The 18700-nt window shown below is 47.4% G+C and overlaps 1 protein-coding gene across 4 annotated transcripts; it reads right to left on the reverse strand.

Moving 5' to 3' along the window:
- Positions 1–212: 212 nt before the first annotated feature.
- On the reverse strand, positions 213–15001 carry SPP2 (secreted phosphoprotein 2). 4 transcript variants are annotated; one of them, XM_057422497.1, is made up of 7 exons: positions 14840–15001; positions 14626–14750; positions 13480–13602; positions 11850–11960; positions 10246–10300; positions 9205–9312; positions 213–444 (listed from the first exon to the last, which is right to left on the reverse strand). In XM_057422497.1, the coding sequence occupies exons 1-6, from the start codon at positions 14901–14903 to the stop codon at positions 9215–9217; spliced, it is 576 nt and encodes a 191-aa protein (XP_057278480.1). In that variant the 5' UTR covers positions 14904–15001; the 3' UTR covers positions 213–444; positions 9205–9214. The 4 variants fall into 4 exon arrangements, with proteins under 4 accessions (XP_057278480.1, XP_057278460.1, XP_057278470.1 ...); XM_057422477.1 differs by having other exon boundaries at positions 213–529; XM_057422487.1 differs by having other exon boundaries at positions 213–532.
- Positions 15002–18700: the final 3699 nt, after the last annotated feature.

Below are 18700 nucleotides of genomic sequence, written 5' to 3' on the forward strand. Positions count from 1 at the left end.
TCATGACAATTAGTACAATCACTGTCACAGATTCCCTCAGCTCTCCACATGAGTCAAGTATCCATTAAAGCTTGATTACTTGTGGGCTAAAACTTGGATTTGCAGGAAGACACCTTGTCTATAGCTGCTGCACCCCAGAGAAAAAGAAATGGAGTGTTTATTAGTTTGACTAAAGATTACAAGCAACCAGAGAGCAACGCAGAACAAACAGATGGAATAACGATCCTTTAATAGCATCATTAGAGGATGGTGCACCACATACCGGACATGTAACTGTGTCTAGGTGCCTGAGAGAGTCCTCCCACTGAGATCTAATGCATCAGAAGGCAGCTATCAACTCACAAGTGTGGGCACTTAGCGTCTCACGAGCTCGTCCACTGGCCATTTGACATCACAGCAGAAAGTGAGCTTAGGGAAAGACTTCCATTTCATTATGGAATGGTTCTGTCATGGCAAAGGAAAGGAAATGGCATCAGCTTCTTTATTTCCATGCTCCATCTTTGAATCTTGATTCTTCTCATTCTCCGATCTACTTTAAGACAAGGGAGGGGGAGAAATGGCATAGCTCAGGATTTTTCTCGTACTTGACAGAAATAAACAAACATCCATGGCCTCAGATAAAAAAGTGCATCCAGCTTCACTGAGCTGCTTATTGATTGGTTTAGCACCAGAATCACACCATGAGGAATCTGTCATTGTGCATCCACAAACCACTCCACATGTGCACAGATGAAATGTCAGCTGTTCATTGGTGTAAAGGCAAAAAAGAACCAGACTGATAGAAAAGATAACAACAGGGACGTAAGTATAGGACACTGATCAATAATACTGCAAAGTCTCAAAGCAGAGCTGGCTGAGGCTGGAAGCTGATTTCTCAGATATGCATCTGAATTAAGAGCTACAATATGGGGAAGAAATCTGGGATGTGTTTTTCCAAGGGAGCATATGACTGCTTCCACAGCAGTCTGTAGCCTGCAGTGTATCTTCAGCAACTTTGTCACCATGGCAACCTGACATTCTTCAGTAAGACACATTGGTTAATAACATTTTAGGGATAGATTTGTGACAGAAGGGAGCATCCACACATGACAGATACAGCAACCCTCTGAGAGGAGCTTGTCCAGGAGCACCTGGGTAGTGCCCAGCCCTGCAGATGGGGGATGCAGGCCAAAGAACCAGGACCAGCTGCAACACTAGGCACTGGGAACAAAGAGATGAGAAAAATAGGAACAAGTGGGAATATGGGAAATTCCAGCTCAGTTTAAGAAAAAATCTTTTGCTGAGAGAGCTGGGCTGGCTCAGCCTGGAGAAGAGAAGGCTCCTTAAGGGGAGACCTTAGAGCAGCTCCAGTGCCTAAAGGGGCTACAGGGAACCTGGAGAGGGGCTTTGGACAAGGGCCTGTAGGGACAGGACAAGGTGAATGGCTTCAACCTGCCAGAACAGGGGAGATTGAGATGAGCTCTTAGGCAGAAGCTCTTCCCTGTGACGGTGCTGAGGCGCTGGCACAGGGTGCCCAGAGAAGCTGTGGCTGCCCCATCCCTGGCAGTGTTCAAGGCCAGGTTGGACACAGGGGCTTGGAGCAACCTGCTCTAGTGGAAGGTGTCCCTGCCCATGGCAGGGGTTGGAACTGGATCAGCTTTGAGGTCACAGTATCACAGTATGCTAGAGATTGGAAGGGACCTCAAAAGATCATCTAGTCCAATCCCCCTGCCGGAGCAGGAACACCTAGATAATGTTACACAGGAATGTGTCCAGGCGAGTTTTGAATGTCTCCAGGGAAGGAGACTCCACAACCTCCCTGGGCAGCCTGTTCCAGTGCTCCGTCACCCTCACTGAGAAGAAGTTTCTTCTCAAGTTTAAGTGGAACTTCTTGTGTTCCAGTTTGTACCCATTACCCCTTGTCCTATCACTGTTTGCTACTGAGTAGAGCCTGGCTCCATCCTCGTGACACTCCCCCTTTATATATTTATAGACACTGATAAGGTCACCCCTCAGTCTCCTCTTCTCCAAACTATAGAGACCCAGCTCCCTCAGTCTTTCCTCAAAAGGGAGATGCTCCACTCCCTTAATCATCTTTGTTGCCCTGCGCTGGACTCTCTCCAGCAGCTCCCTGTCCTTCTTGAACTGAGGGGCCCAGAACTGGACACAATATTCCAGATGGGGTCTCACCAGGGCAGAGTAGAGGGGAAGGAGGACCTCTCTCGACCTACTAACCACCGCCCTTCTAATACACCCCAGGATGACATTGGCCTTCTTAGCCACAAGGGCACAGTGTTGGCTCATGGTCATCCTGTCGTCCACTAGGACCCCCGGGTCCCTCTCCCCTACACTGCTCTCTAACAGGTCGTTCCCCAACCTATACTGGAACCTGGGGTTGTTCCTGCCCAGATGCAGGACTCTACACTTTCCCTTGTTATATTTCATCAAGTTACTCCCTGCCCAACTCTCCAGCCTATCCAGGTCTCGCTGGATGGCAGCACAGCCTTCTGGCGTGTCAGCCACTCCTCCCAGCTTAGTGTCATCAGCAAACTTGCTGATAGTACACTCAATTCCCTCATCTAAATCGTTGATGAATATATTAAGTAATACCGGTCCCAGTACTGACCCTTGAGGCACTCCACTAGTTACAGGCCTCCAACTAGACTCAGCCCCATAGACTACAACTCTCTGGCTTCTCTCCTTCAGCCAGTTCGCAGTCCACCTCACTACCTGATCATCCAGTCCACACTTCCTCAATTTAGCTGTGAGGATGCTGTGGGAGACTGTGTCAAATGCTTTGCTGAAGTCAAGGTAGACCACATCCACCGCTCTGCCATCATCCATCCACCGTGTTATTTCCTCATAAAAGGCTAAGAGATTGGTCAAACATGATTTCCTCCTGGTGAAGCCATGCTGACTGCCCCTCATAACCCTCTTATCCTTGATATGCCTTAAGATGGCACCAAGGATAAGGTGTTCCATCACTTTCCCAGGGATGGAGGTGAGGCTGACCGGTCTATAGTTACCCGGGTCCTCCTTCTTGCCCTTTTTGAAGACTGGAGTGACATTTGCTTTCCTCCAGTCCTCAGGCACCTCTCCTGTTTCCCAAGACTCGGTAAAGATGATGGAGAGTGGTCTAGCAATGACTTCCGCCAGTTCCCTCAGCACCCGCAGGTGCATCCCATCTGGACCCATGGATTTATGGATGTCCAGATTGCTCAACTGGTCTCTAACCCATTCCTCATCGACTAAGGCAAACCGCTCCGTTGACCTGACTTCATCTAAGGTCTCAGGGGTACAGGGCTCTTCAGGACTGCCTGCAGCAGAGTAGACAGAGACAAAGAAGGCATTCAGTAACTCTGCCATCTCTGTATCTTCTGTCACCAGGGCACCCATCCCGTTCATCAGTGGGCCTACATTGCCTCTGGTGTTAGTTTTGTCTGCCATGTATTTGAAAAAGCTCTTTCTGCTGTCCTTGACCCCTCTTGCCAGATTTAATTCTAAGGAGGCCTTAGTCCTCCTAGCTGCCTTCCTACATTCTCTAGCAGCAGCCTTATATTCTCCCAAGTGGCCAGCCCCTCCTTCCATGACCTGTAAACTCTCCTCTTCCACTTGAGCATACCCAGCAATTCCCTATTTAGCCACACAGGTCTCCTGGCCCTCTTCCTTGACTTCCTACGTGTCGGGATGCTCCGATCTTGAGCTCGGAAAAAGCAATCCTTGAATGCCAACCAACTATCTTGGGCCCCTTTACCTTCAAGCAGCCTTGCCCATGGGATTTCCCCTAGCAATTGCTTGAAAAGGCCAAAATTTGTCCTGCTAAAGTCCAGGGTTGCAATTCAACTTGCTATTCTACTAGTCCTACTGCACAAGATCCTGAACTCCACCATCTCGTGGTCGCTGCAACCAAGGCAGCCCTCAACCCTTACTGCTTCGACCAGACCCTCCTTGTTAGTGAGGATGAGATCCAGCAGTGCTCCTCTCCTGGTTGGCTCATCCACCATTTGCAGGAGGAAGTTATCATCCATACACTGGAGGAACCTCCTGGACTGCGGCTGGGTTGCCGAGTGGTCCTTCCAGCAAACATCAGGGAAGTTAAAATCCCCCACGACGACGACAGCCTGTGACTGTGAGGCTGCTCTCAGCTGCCTGTAGAAGGCCTCGTCAACTTCCTCACCCTGATCTGGTGGTCTGTAACAGACACCCACAACAATATCGCCCCTGCCAGCCTGCCCCTTAATTCTCACCCACAGACTCTCAACTCGCTCGTCATCTGTCCCTGGACAGAACTCGGTGCATTGTAGTTGCTCCCGCACATAAAGAGCAACCCCACCACCCCTCCTGGCTGGCCTGTCTTTCCTGAAAAGCACATAGCCCTCCATGACTATATTCCAGTCATGTGAGCTGTCCCACCACGTCTCTGTAATTGCCACCAGATCATAGTCTCCTGACTTAACACAGGTTTCCAACTCCTCCTGCTTATTTCCCATGCTGCGCGCATTGGTGTACAGGCATTTCAGGGAGCGAGCTGAGCACACCGATTTCACCCTAGGATTATAGGAGGCCTCCCAGTCTTCATTAATTCTGGAGCGCTGCCCCACTGGGGCAAGCCCAGCTACAACCCCATACCCTTCGAATCTAGTTTAAAGCTCTCCAAATGAGCCCTGCTAATTCGTGCCCCAGCATCCTTTTGCCTCTGTGAGATAAACCTTTCCCACTTGTCATTGTCCAGACTGGTGCCCTATAAAACCAGCTGTTATCAAAGAATCCAAAGCCCTGCCTGCAGCACCAGTCTCGAAGCCAATCGTTTATGGACTGAATTTTCCCATTCCGTCCCACATCATCAATGAAAGATGGAAGGAGTGAGGAGAAGATCACTTGAGCCCCAGACTCTTTCACCATCCGCCCCAAGGAGCTGTAGTCTTTCTTCATCCCCCTCAGACTGCGGGAAGCAGCTTCCCCCTCACCTGTCTGGAAGACCAGCAGTGGGTAGTAGTCTGTCGGGTGCACCAGGTTGGGGAGCGTCCTGGTGATATCCCTGATCCGGGCTCCAGGCAGACTACACACTTCCCTATGATGAGGGTCAACTCAGCATATTGGGCCCTCTGTTCCTCTCAGAAGGGAATCGTCCCTTCGAACCCAAACCAGTCTGGGGTATTCAAACCTCATGAACATGGCCCTGTTTGAACCAGTGCTGGGCTTCCAGAGGTCCTTCCCAACCTTTGTGATATTTTGACAAGCTCATTTTTATTGCTTGCAAAATCCAACATTAAGCAGTAACCTGGAAGACAGTCCTCAGTCGGTCTAATCCTTCAAAACAGATCCAGAAGAGGTGGACAAAGAGCAAGGCAAAAATCACTGCCATTCAGAATAGCGATAAGAGATTATCACAGCAGCTCTCCTCTCTGCTGTAACACCTCTGCTTCAACCCAGCACCATGATCTGACCTGAGCATCAGGAAAGGTCCTGCCTCGGTCTGTTTCAACTTCAGTCCTTCATTCTGAGAAGATGAAAGAAGGGTGACTTCTCTGCTATAGAAGCCAGATGACACCAAGGACTCAGCTATCACAGACAGGCTCCAAGGCAGCTTGTCATTTCCTCCACGTTGCCTAAGTGATAAATTGCTCCAGCTTTCACTCTTAAAACCGATTGGATATGGAGCTCAGGCACTGTGCAACAGATCCCATTCTGCTGGGATTTTCCTTCCCTCTGATGCTTCACTTCTTTCCCCCAGAAAGCAATAAGATTATTTCTGAGAGCTGCAGAAAGTGGAGTGGGTGAATGGAGAGGAAAAGACAAAGGCAGAACATATGAAGCCATGAGAATACAAAACTGGAACTAAAATCAAGCAGCTTCTCAATGAGGACACAGAGGATAAAAGCCCTGCTTTCCACACCCCAGGAGGGTGATGCACCCTGCTCCGTTATTGTTTTTGTAGAAGACACCCCAACAAGCATCCATTTCACTCTGAAGGTTGGATCCTGGATTTCTTGGGTTTGACAAGAGCCCTGATATTATTCTTCCACTGAAAACAAACCACTACTATTCAATGATGCCAGGCCATTCACTTCTGCTTCTGCAAGGCTGCTAATCAGCTTCTAACAACTGCCCTTGCCACATTCCCACCGGCTGTGGGCTCTGCCTGGTGAGAACTCAGCCAAAGAGCCATTGTCACAGTCCCTTGGCTTGATGCAGACAGAATTTGGCATTAACTATACTTTCCTTGTGTGATTAACAACAGTAAGAATCAGCATTCACAATCTCCATGCATATTACAAGCAAAGGCAGGAGCTTTCTTCTCAGTTTTCCTGTTCAAGGAAATGAAGCACTGCTGGCGAGACTCCCTACAGCAGTCATAGGTCAGACTCCACCCTGAGGAACATAACCTGCCTTAGGCAGTTGATTTTGGAAGAGCAGAGTGTTGGGGCCCTTTTCCTTTGCTTTCTGGGGTTCAAGGTGTTAGTGAGTTTGAGCCACTTTTTCAGCAATTCAGAGCCACAAACACCATCAAGCGGGTTCCAACCCAATGGAACCTACCATTTGCTCACACTGTGGTGACCAACACAGCTCCAACTAACTCTACACACACCTGGCAGGCCAAGCTCACTGATGACCTTAATGCCTGTTGAAGGCTAAGGCTGTGAGGGTGACCAGATGTTGTGCAGCAGCTGGCTCTCCTGCTATCTCTCGCTGACGTGCCTGAGCTCCTTGTTGGCCCACAGCACAACATGTGAATTTTACAGTTCCGGAGATGCACTAGGAAGTAAATCCAGCAAATCTGATTAGGATTTGTCACTGAAGTAAGCTCGTTAATCACTGATGTGGTTCTTTCCTATGCAGTTTGCTAACTCCTGCAGGCACCAGCAGGGTCTGAAGGCTGCAGACTTGGAAAAGTTCTTTATATAACCACTGCACTGATCTTTTTTTCCTCTTGAATATTAATATTCTAATAAATAAAGAGCCACAAAGCACTGGTGAGCTACTTTAGCCTCGCTTTTTGCATAGACTCAGGCACAGGATATTCACATTTCCTTACTTAATTGACGATTGAACTTGTCTTGCTTTGCCTCTCAACAACAGGTTCTTTGAATTACAGCTGAAAGTCACCTAGTATTAAACTGCTGCTTCCTCAGCCTCTGCCAAAATACTCTCAGATAAGCTGAGCTCCTGCCGTCTCAACACACAGCATGTATTTTCCATTACCCACCAAACACAGCCATCAGAACATGGCTTGTAAGGATGCCAGCCATGATCCCACAGGTGCCAAACAGAGGGGAAAAAGCCAGGAATAATATGAACTCATCTGGATATGTGCAGCTCCAAATTGAAGCCATGGATGAAACGCTCTAATTCTAAATACAAGTGAAACTGAGAAATAAGACTTCTCTCCAGACTTTAAACCTAATAAGTCAAATGAATAAAAACAACAGGAAAAGGGAGTTTTGAGGGGGTTTGAAATTCTCCCTTAATCTCCTGATGTATCTGCCTCTGAGATGGCCAAAACCTAGGACACTGATATAAAACACGGCTCTATAAATGACACTTACAACCCATTTTCAAAAGCAAGCAGAAAGTATTAAAATCACAGAATATCTTGAGTTGGAAGGGAGCCATAGGAATCATCAAGGCCAACTCCTGCACAGGATTTCAAGAACCATAAATCCCTCCCCATTTGCTTCAAATTCTCCTTCCAGGAGATTCGACAGCTTGTTTCTAGTGTAGAAATCTGTTAGACATTAGATACAGGAACACAAAACATTTGTGATTACTGCTTAAAGGGGTCAGCTCCCCTTGTGAGCCACAGAATTCATTTAAGATACCTGGCACTTTCCAGATGCCAAGACAAGGATATCTCACCATTCAGAGCACATGGATACCCTTGCACACAATTCTTCTGGAAGACCAGTTGAAGAAAACCCAAATTCACTCAGCCAGACTGAGAGATGCCACTCTTCAGTAAGCCTCAGTCTTTTCACACCATCTCCTTGGATGAAAGGTACCCAGAAAGACACAGAGTGCACACCAGAATGGCACTGCAATATGCTCAAGGAAGTTCAAATACACTTAGGAAAGCTAAAGGTTCTTATGAGAGGAAAGGCAGTGATTACAACAGCCTATCACCTTTTCTGGCTCATAGATAAACTAAAATAGCATATGGTTTAATGAAATCCTTCTCACAAATAAAGACCTGCCTCAGCAGAATGACTGGGTTTTCCTTTCAGATCTAAATTTCAGGAGAGTAGGGGTTACATCTCCTTCAGCACATACAGATATATCACAGATGTGCTTATGAGTAACATGTTAGTTTTCGGTGAGTCATCTAAGGCTGTCTTGTTGCCAATGCAGCAGGCCTGAACTGAGCTCCATGCACATGGAGCATTAAGTTCTGGCACTTTCCGCAGGGACAGGGACCTGCTAATGAGATGTACCCAAGCGTGTGTGCAAGCCTTTTAATCACAAAGACATAGTGCTAAGTGATTTCGTCTTCATTTTCCAGCTACTTTAGAACTGGTTAGCATGCCAAAGAACATCCTCCATTCTGTGTTCCTAAAGCTCTTTCTTCCCTTTAGATTAACTCTATCAGACAGCAGGTGAAATATCAGCAGCAATTACAGCTGCTCCCACATAAAGCCTTAGAAGTAGAACAGCAAAGCTGGTTTGTGTAGGATAGACCTTGCCAGCTGCAATGAAGCATGAACACCATCTAATATCATTCCCATTAACTCAAACATCTCCTTCACAGCTTCTCTGCAACAAACATGTGCAAACAAACAGAGTAAACCTCATCTTGGTTCTCCCAGATACCATATTACACATTCGCTTTTTGTCTGCTGACCTGTGTAGCCTCAGTGCCCTGTTGCATTAGATTCAGCACAAAGACATGGCCTGCAAACGAGCTTGCAGTATAAACAGGTACAACAAGCCAGAGCACCAGCACAAAAGTGGTGGGTGACTTGCTGAAGGACTGGGGTACCCAACAACTCTTTGCCAATACACAGCCAGAGCAGTCCACTGGCACTGGAGGTTGCACCCCATCCATGGTGCTTGTAGTGCTGTTTGTGTCCCTGAATTTCTCCATAAGCAAGTCCTATAAATGCTGGGAGTTACATAGCTTTTAACATGTTCACTGCCAAGAAGCACATTCTCAAAGAGGTCCTTTATCCTGAGTCACTTGCCCACCTTGTTGCAAAACTGCATAAAAGCTACCCTTTGAATTTTACTTACCCAAAGGGTATTATTCCATCTTGTCAGAGCTGAAGTAGCTGGGTTTATGCCAGTCTCCACGGCTGCTGCCTCTTCCCCTTGAAGGGAAAGCTTCAGGAGCAAATATGTCTTTGAAAAGAAGAATACAGAGACATACATGAGCATTGCATACTTTCAAACATGCATTCATTCAGCACTTCACATAACAACAAAACAATCTCAAGGATGCCCAGAAGTACTCATTACAGAATCATAGAAAGGTTTGGGCTAGAAGGGACCTTAAAGCTCATCCAGTTCCATCCCTTGCCATGGGCAGGGACACCTTCCACTAGAGCAGGTTGCTCCAAGTCCCTGTGTCCAACCTGGCCTTGAACACTGCCAGGGATGGGGCAGCCACAGCTTCTCTGGGCACCCTGTGCCAGTGCCTCAGCACCCTCACAGGGGAGAACTTCTGCCTGAGTTCTAACCTGAACTTTCCCTGTTCCAGTTTGAACCCATCACCCCCTGTCCTATTGCGACAATCCCTGATGCAGAGTCCCTCTCCAGCATCCTCGTATCCCCCTTCAAACACTGGAAGCTGCTCTGAGGTCTCCACACAGCTTTCTCTTCTCCAGGCTGAACAGCCCCAATGTTCTCAGCCTGTCTCCATACAGGAGGTGCTCCAGGCCCTGATCATCCTAGTGGCCTCCTCTGGACTTGCTCCATCCTTCTCATGCTGAGGACACCAGAACTGCACACAGTGCTGAAAGGGGGGTCTTATGGGAGCACAGCAAAGGGGCAGGATCACCTCCTTTGAGGTGCTGCTCACACTGCTGGGGATGCAGCACAGTTACAAGAGCACAAATCTGGTCATCCAGAAAACATGTACACAGACCACACAAGCCTCAGCATTGCCTGCTTCACACTTCCTCAATGAAACATCCCTCTGCAATGGAAAAAGCAGCTGGCTACGACCTGAGCAAACTGCTTTCCTTGTCCATCAGATAGATGATCTTCAGGTGGTCCAAGCAGATGATCCAAAAGGCAAGCACATGCTAGTCCAGCATGGCAGGAATGGCTTACCTTCTCTGGGGCTGCTGCCTCGCCTGTTGGGGTTCATTACGGGCATGTGCATAAACTGTAAAGGAAAGATGTTTCTTATCAGACCTTATCAGAAGTCTCCCTCTCCTCCATTTCCCCATGTACTGTGTGATCACTCCCAAACATCGTTATTCACTCCTCTGAAAACAAGATCTCTGCTGATACTATTGCAAAGCACTGATGTTGCTAAGGAAATCTGCAGGCTCTCCAGTCAAAACCTTTTGTCCTTCATACCTTACCTGACCTTCTCCAGCCAGGCCAGCAGAGCCTGCAGAGCAGAGTTAGTCTGCTGCAGTCACACAGGGCACCTTTGTGACTCATTTAGCCCAAATTACTCTTTTAAAAGCTCTCTGTACTCTTCTTTTGTTGCTCTCTATCCAAGTAAAATGAGCCCAGACTCAGCCAGTCACAATTCCTTCTCCTATTCAAATGCCACCAGCCTACAGGAGCTACACCACATCATCTCAGCCAGGTTGAGTTACAGCTCTAGAGCAAGAGCTACAGTGCAATTGCTGCAGGTCTTTGCAGAAAGAAATACTTCCCTTTTCATGTGCAATAATTCCCTTTGGCATTTATTTCTTATTAACATTGCAGGAAATATATTCCCTAGCAGGAGTATTGGCAGCAGGACTGAATTTTAAGTGATAGTTAAAGAAGACTTGCAGAAAGATGCCTGCTTGTAAAAACAAGTGTTTATACTGAGTGCCCTATTAAACAAGAGTTATGCTTAACCCACAGAGGACAGACTGAGCATCCCAGACTATGTTACATATTTCAGTACTTCACATGCAGCCTTTCTGTTCTGCAAAGCAAGGCTTCCTGTGGTGCATTCACTCCATGGTTGTGAATAGAGCCTGAACAACAAAGATGTAAAAATAAAACTAAATGGGAAGCCATGTTGGCAATTCAAAGCAAGGAAAAGTGACACAGAATCCCATTTGCTGCAAGTTATTCATTCAGTTACTCGCACTTCCCCAAAATAAAGGCTGTCCATATCCTCTGGCACCTTGCTTGTGAAACTATCCTGGCTCCCTGTATATAATCCTCAAGGACAACACCCTCTGCAGAGCTCCGCAGCAGGCACCTAGGTTCATGTGTCAGTTCATGGAAAAAGTGGACATGAGCATGATGTGAAGAGCTCAAGGAATTCACAGGTTGGGTTGGCATTTAATCACACCTTAAACCCAAATAAGAGCTCAAAAACAGCATACAAATCTCAGTAGAGCAAATGTTCTTCAGCTGTACTGTGATTATGCTCAGCTGGGAGCTGGCTTTGGTAACAGAGCCAGAGTCAGGGGTATTTGTTTCTGCCTAAGACGTGTCAATCACTTTTCTCCAGGCATTGTGTCAATGAAGAAGGAGTGCTGGAGCTGGTGGATGTGCCAGACTGCTGCAGAGATTCACACTCTCCCATGGCATCCATCAGGCAAGGTCAAACTTCTCAGCTGATGGCAAGTGAAGTGTTACAGGAGACAGCTGGGTCTTGTGATCAAAACCTCAGCTGCAGCAGCACCTGACCTCCTTTAAAGAGAATGAGCTGAATTTTTGCTCCCCAAGCAGTAAAACTGAGCTTTCCCCTCCCTTACCTCCTCACTGCTCAGTGATTCGGAGCTGGATGCACCTTGATGGCACTGCACAACAATGTTGGAGATGAGCTCATCGGAGACTTCCACAACACTTCTGCAGAAAGTGGTTGGCTGTAACAGATCAAACCAGAGCAAATCTCATAGAGCAAAGCCACAGGACAAACCCTCTCACGGGGCCTTCACTGGGGATGGGAACTTGTACAGGGATTAAATTCCAAGAGGAAGACCGTACACCTCTCACATTATCAGAGCAGACTCTAGTCAGGTAAATATATTCTGACAGCACATGACTACACCCAAGTCATTGCTCCCCAATTACATGTCAGCTGCATGAAGCCTTCAGCCTGCTTGAGGTAGAAGAAAATCTCTAACTCCTTTTCATGGCTTTGGCATCACCAAGCACAAGCAGAAGGGCTGTCCAGGGCTATGCTGATGGGAGCTCCAGCTCTACAAGTTAAACTACCTTTAAGTCAGCTACCTTTAAGAAGCTCCAGCAAAACCTGCACCCAAGTTTGGAAACAAAATATGTCCTCACACTACCTTTCATACTGCATTTCCCCAAGAAGAAAAGCAGAGGGATGGTGTCTGTCCAGGATATAGTGATAACTTCACAGCAGCCAGCCCTTGTATCATTGAAGAATACCTAGCAACAACCATCAGTTTCATGTTATCCCACCTACATGCACACACAAGGTGCTTAGCTCAAGAGTAGTGATACTCTGAGATGTTTGCTCCACTCTTCATGGAGTGGACTACCTCCTGAGGTAGTAGCATGACTCATAAGCTATGACGAAAGCCTTTGCAGCATCTGTCCTGCGTCTTCCCAGAATCCCTCCTGCTTCCTAACAATTGTGCCCAGGAAGGACAGGTAAGGTTACAGACATTCACAGAGGAAAAATAGTGTTTCAACATCTCATAGAATCATTGTAGAATCAGACTGATTTGTGTTGGAAGGGACCTCAAAGCTCATCCAGTTCCAACCCCTGCCACAGGCAGCGACACCTTCCACTAGACCAGGTTGCTCCAAGTCCCTGTCTCCAACCTGACCTTGAACACTGTCAGGGATGGGGCATCCACAGCTTCTCTGGGCATCCTGTGCCAGCGCCTCAGCACCCTCATAGGGAAGAGCTTCTGCCTAAGAGTTCATCTCAATCTCCCCTGTTCTGGCAGGTTAAAGCCATTCCCCTTGGCCTGTCTTCACAGGCCCTTGTCCAAAGCCCCTCTCCAGGTTTCCTGTAGCCCCTTTAGGCACTGGAGCTGCTCTAAGGACTCCCCTTAAGGAGCCTTCTCTTCTCCAGGCTGAACCAGCCCAGCTCTCTCAGCCTGGCTCCAGAGTAGAGCTGCTCCAGCCCTCGCAGCATCTCCATGGCCTCCTCTGGCCTCGCTCCAGCAGCTCCACATCCCTCTTGTGCTGTTGCCCCAAGAGCTGGATCAGGACTGCAGGGGGGTCTCCCCAGAGCACAGCAGAGTGGCAGGATCCCCTCCCTGAGCTGCTGCTCATGCTCTTGGGGTGCAGCCCAGAAACCACCCGTGTCCTGTCAGGTCACTGGGAGCTTCTCCCCATCCAACACCCTCAAGTCCTTCATCCTACATCAGTTTGGGGTTTCACATTCACACCACATTCACTTACCACAAAAGGCCCAATTCTGAAGTCACATGTGAACGGGTCTCTCCCTGACGCTTTCGTGCACTCTGTTTCACGGATGCTGAACTGCAGCTCCAGTCTATAGGCATCACTGTTCCACATGTCAACCTGGTCAAAGGAAGGTCAAGACAATACGTAATTAGTGCCTGTCATTCCTCTATGCCTGCTACATGGCAACCTTGCTTCTTTGTCAAGCAGAAGCCGACATAAGGGCATTATGGCTCAGTGCCCAATTTAGAGCCGATTACTGTGTGTGAGAAAGTCTCTTTTATTGTGCTCAGGAATTTGTCTCTTAGTCAGCAACACAGAACAGCTTTCCATGGGGGTCTCACTTGAATCCCTACAACCACTGCAGGATCCTCCTACTGCTCAGAGTCAGCTGGGGGGACTTAGAGCTCTCAGAGGTAGATAAGCATACCATTACCCTGTGTGCTACCCCATCTTCTAAAGGAAGCAGGGGGCTAACAGCTCTGCTTTGAATATCTAGACTGCTGGGAAGCCTATTGTGCAAGTAAATAGGCTTAGAAAGTAAATCCCACCACTGGAGGCAATTGAATTAACACAGTTAATACAGTCTTGCATTGTCTGCTCAGGTGCCTCATGGGCAGTCTAAGCAGTGTTTTAGCTCAAGCCGGGAAACTCACCCCACTCCCCACTGAAACCAAAACCCAACAACCAACAACCAACAAATCCCCACTGTTTTCAAGTAGTTTTCCAAATTAGATCAATCCCAAAGTCATCTTGCCATTCATCCTTGCAGAGGATTTGATACATGCCATCTATAGAAACAGAACAGTTACAGCATGTTACTCCTTAATTCTGGGTACCCAACATCATTCTTAGCAATGCAAATTAAAGCAGATAAAGAATTTCCTGCCTGTATTTAGACACTAACAGATTTAAACCAGCATTGGTGCATGGAGACAGAAGACATAAATAAAGACTGGAGAAAGAAAAGAACATTTCAGTTCCCAAAGCCATCATTCCAGATAATGCCCCAAACCCACCCTCTTCCAAGCAGCATCAGAAAACTCCAACTAAATTTGGGGGTTCAGGGTTGGATGAAAAAGAGTTTTCCATCAGAACAAAGCATATTTCAGGGAAAGGAACGCTGATTCTCTGTGCACTTACTCTTGTGACGTGGCTCCTGACAACACCATACAGGTTTGTCCCCCGTGACTGAGAGTTGATCCTTGCAATGGAAGCATTGAGAGCCTCTTCTGTGACAGGGAGATCATAGTCGTACACTGGAAAGCCTGAGATGAAGGCACAGTTCCGTTACAGGTTTATTGTGGTCTCCTAAACCACTGTAAGAAAGAGGCCACGGCTCCTCTGAGCAACTTACCTGAACATGAGAAAATGCCCAGTGTGAGGACAAAGATGAAGCTCCTCATAGTGTGCCTTTCCATATCCTCTGGCCTTTTCCCTTTCCAAGCAAGGATTTCCAGTGCATATTCCTCTGTCTTTATATAAATGCAGCCTTGATCCTTACACCTGACCTTCCTGTGTCCAAGCTCTGCTACAAACATTGCACTTTAAACAGAATTGATCTGACAGTAAATATTTGATGTCCGCTTTCCTCCCTTTAGCAGCAGCTCTTTGATAAGAGATGGGCTGCAGTGCCTGTTTCCCAGTACTGCGACTAAAAGGGAGCACTGAATTCCTGCTATCTCCATAGCCAAAAGCAGAATCTGGTTGTTTTGTTCACTTTTTAGCCCATAGTTTCCCCGGTGGAGAGTCAACTCATTCCTTAGCACTAGATCCAGCATGTTTGTGCCTCAGCAGCGACTGGAAGCACTTACAAGCGGGTGTCTAAGGAGGGGACAATTCCCCAGCACCAGACCACAATGGGGTGAGGTGTTTATTATACCCTCTCCAACACATGGCACTCAGCACTCGCAGGTCTTGCTTTCCAGATACAGGCAACGATCTCATCACTGTACCACAACTACAACACAACAGAGACACTGAAACACTTCCAGTAAGGTTGAGATGCACCTGGGCTTTAAGTGTTTAAAGGCTGCCCATAGGGGTTGGGAGGGAAACTGCTGCCTTCAAACAAGGTCACCCATTGCTGACTGTTCACAAGGCAGAAACGTGCCTCAGCATTTTCACTTTGGAGATCCCATGTATGAATGTCCTCCATTAATCTTCAAATCACAGTGCCATGGGAATGATGCGGCATTTTAAGAACCTCCCAAACAACAGGCATTCGAGGAAGGACACAGGAGGCGTGCGAAGTACCAGGGGTCAGATTTAATAAGGAAGAGGATAAAGTGGCTTCTGCTTGTAAGCTGTCAGATTGGAGGATGGCATCTGATCACAAAGTTGTACACTGGGGGAACAGGACTCCTTGGGCGACAGAAGGAGCTGGGTAAGTTTCACTCACACTGCAAGTATTTAAGGGCAGAGACCCATAAAGGCAACACACTTGTAAGTCACAAAAGAAACCACTGCCCAGTTGTGGGCCCTGATGGTCACTGGATTCATTTCTCATTATTGCTGCAAGATCCTAGAAAAGGAACCTGATGAGCCATGGCACATCCCACGAAAGACTTTGTGTCCTGGTTGGCAGAGCTGCATATGAGCACAGAGCCTCTGCTGGGAACAAGCTGTGCCTGGAGGGTGACAGGTAGACGCAGCGCCAAATAGAAACCTGCCTGAGGCCACATCACAGGCTAGTGCCACACCATGTGTGTGCCATCCCACCCAAGCATTGCTTTGAGAGAGGAGGAGGTGGGTGTCAATTCCAATAAAAGGGGTGGGCACTTTTTACCAGCCAACTTGGATTCCAGCATTGGGAACACACTCAAAAACACCGACTGAAACTTTGCCCAGCCAAAAGCCAGAGCCTCTGTGTACAACCATTCGCCTTGTTCACTGCAGCTGAAGATGCCCTTTCCTGCCTCTTGGACATGCTCATCTATAGCAGGGCCTGACCTTTCTGCTTCCCAGTTCTCTTCAACTGCTGTCGGTGCCAGGGGAAGGCTGGTAATATTCTCCTGTGGCTGCAGCCATGCCAGAACACCATAATAGGGAGGATTCAGACTAAGCTAGAGGTTCTCAAGAACAGAGTTTGCGGTGCTATGCCCAACTTCCCTGCAACCACAGCCACGACCATGCTGCCTCAGATCCAGGAGGAAACCCTCCGGTTCACTGTTTGATCTGCTTCTACAGTGGTTTCTCTGCAATCAGACATGCTGCTGTTGTGGTAATGAAACACAAGAAATGAGACTGCTTAAACCACTCCGGGAAGAACTTGGCACCTGCAGCTCCAGGGAGCTTGGAGCAACCTGCTCTCATGGAAGGTGTCCCTGCCCACGGCAGAGGGTTGGAACTGGATGAGCTTTAAGGTCCCTTCCAACCCAACCTGTTCTACGATTGTTTTCCAGCATGCTTCACCACCAACTCGCTGCAGTAGTCTGGATAACATTTAGCTTCCAACTTCACCCCTAGAGAAGGAAGCATCTGCCTCTCGTATGCTGGGATCCTTTAATATTCCACCAGAACCTGAATATGTAAAAATGCTTCCTACCTGCCAAGCCACAGCGTTATAGCCAGTCCAACAGTCATTTTAACTATTGAACCCACTGTGGGGCTTCAAGATATTCCTTTTAGAGTAGCTACTAAGAAATGCTGCCAGCAGGACTGGAGTTAATGCTGAGTATTAAAAGTGTTTAATGAAATGAAAGTTTCTCTGCAGAGCTCTGTCTTTGCCTTACAGCATCCAGAGAACAGAGATGTTTGCTATTCCACCTCTCTGAATCCTGACTCATTACGTCTCTATTGAAACTGGTAAATATTTTTCCTCTCTTTACACAGATCCATTACACACTCTAGTAGATTCATGTTACAGCAGAATCTGCTTCCTCCACTCTCTGTGTTAGAGGCACGTTTGGGTTGAGGATGCTCAACCCAGAGACAGGAACTGGGGGAGAGTTAGCAACTGGGGTGGGCAGGATGGGAATGGGGTGAAGGAAGAGTCTCTGGGGAGAATAGGCTGGCAGGAGGAAACGCAAGTCTGAGCAGTGTTGTCCACCTCCCAGGGAATGCATCTGCATGGGTACCACCTGCCTGGTGCTAACAGGGCATGTGCAAACAAGAAGAGAAGGAGTGTTTTCCTTTGGGGCAGGGGTTGAGAAAACCATTCTTGGGAAACCTCAGCTTTGGGTGCACTTAAGCAGTGGAACCAAATTTATATTCTCAGACCTGAAGTGTTCTGAGTTCTGGGTTTCTGAGGGGCTCTGAGTCTTTCACCACATTCTCTTGACACTGGAGACTAGAACTGAAGTATCAGGTTGCTTTAGTTGAAACACCACTGAATTTGTGAAGCCAAAGTGGAATTGAACCCAAAATTCCATCCTTTGCAAAAGATTTAAGAGGTCAAATTCCCAAACCCGAAAGACACTTCTGCTATTGGCATATTCCAAATGGAAAGTTATTGCCTCATCTATGCTAAGGAAACAACAGGCATGGTCACACAGACTGAGGACAAAATCCTCTTGAAAGAGAAAAGCATCCCACCAATGAACCGGGCTGAAGGAGTTTGAGAAGACTTTTAGAGAGGGATGGTAGAGCAGAGAGCAAAAGCATCTGGGCACATATTGAGAGGGGGCAAGATGGAGACAGACTCTTCACAACTTAAGGACTCAACTTTGTCTCTACTACCAGCAAGTAATAGATGTCAAGCACCTTGGGACAGAGGGAGGGGGTTGCATCCAGTTCAATCTACACAGCAAACAGATATGTGTTATTTAAGAAAAGAGGAAATTGAAGAGCTCCTGTTAGAGGCTTATTTTCAGCCCACTCTCACTCCCTGCAATCAGGAGTCAGCTCTGTTCCCAGACTACTGGAAGAACAATCATTTCTCTTTGTGAGTGAAACACTGATAATTACAAGACGAGTTTTCATTTCAAATGTAAATCACACAGCATCATGACATGCTGAAAACCATCTAAACAGCGGCTAAATAGCACTGAGGATCTCTTCCTGATCCCTTGTTTCCTGCACATTCAGATGACAGACAAAAAGTTAATGGTCCCTTCAGATAAAAGAAAATCCAACTAAATTCAAAGCAACATCTTCCTTATTTTCCCCTAGCTCTTGCAGTGTGTCTCTGGCAAAACCAAAAGGCTACCTAAAAGTTCTTCTCTATGGGTAACCTCATCGCACATGCAGAACACATCAGCTGATAGAGGTAGGAGAA

This window comes from Pezoporus wallicus, unplaced genomic scaffold, assembly GCF_028554395.1.
Source record: "Pezoporus wallicus isolate ANWC-B61680 ecotype Strahan unplaced genomic scaffold, APGP_CSIRO_Pwel_v1 contig_3488, whole genome shotgun sequence".
NCBI classification, from domain to species: domain Eukaryota; kingdom Metazoa; phylum Chordata; class Aves; order Psittaciformes; family Psittacidae; genus Pezoporus; species Pezoporus wallicus.

Excerpts from the sequence above, each read along its gene's own strand:
- SPP2 (XM_057422497.1), bottom strand. The coding sequence starts at position 14,903 with ATGGAAAGGCACACTATGAGGAGCTTCATCTTTGTCCTCACACTGGGC. Across the intron at positions 13,603-14,625 it reads TCAGGAGCCACGTCACAAGA|GTTGACATGTGGAACAGTGA; the intron begins GTAAGTGCACAG and ends TCCTTTGACCAG. Across the intron at positions 11,961-13,479 it reads TCAGAATTGGGCCTTTTGTG|CCAACCACTTTCTGCAGAAG; the intron begins GTAAGTGAATGT and ends GATCTGTTACAG.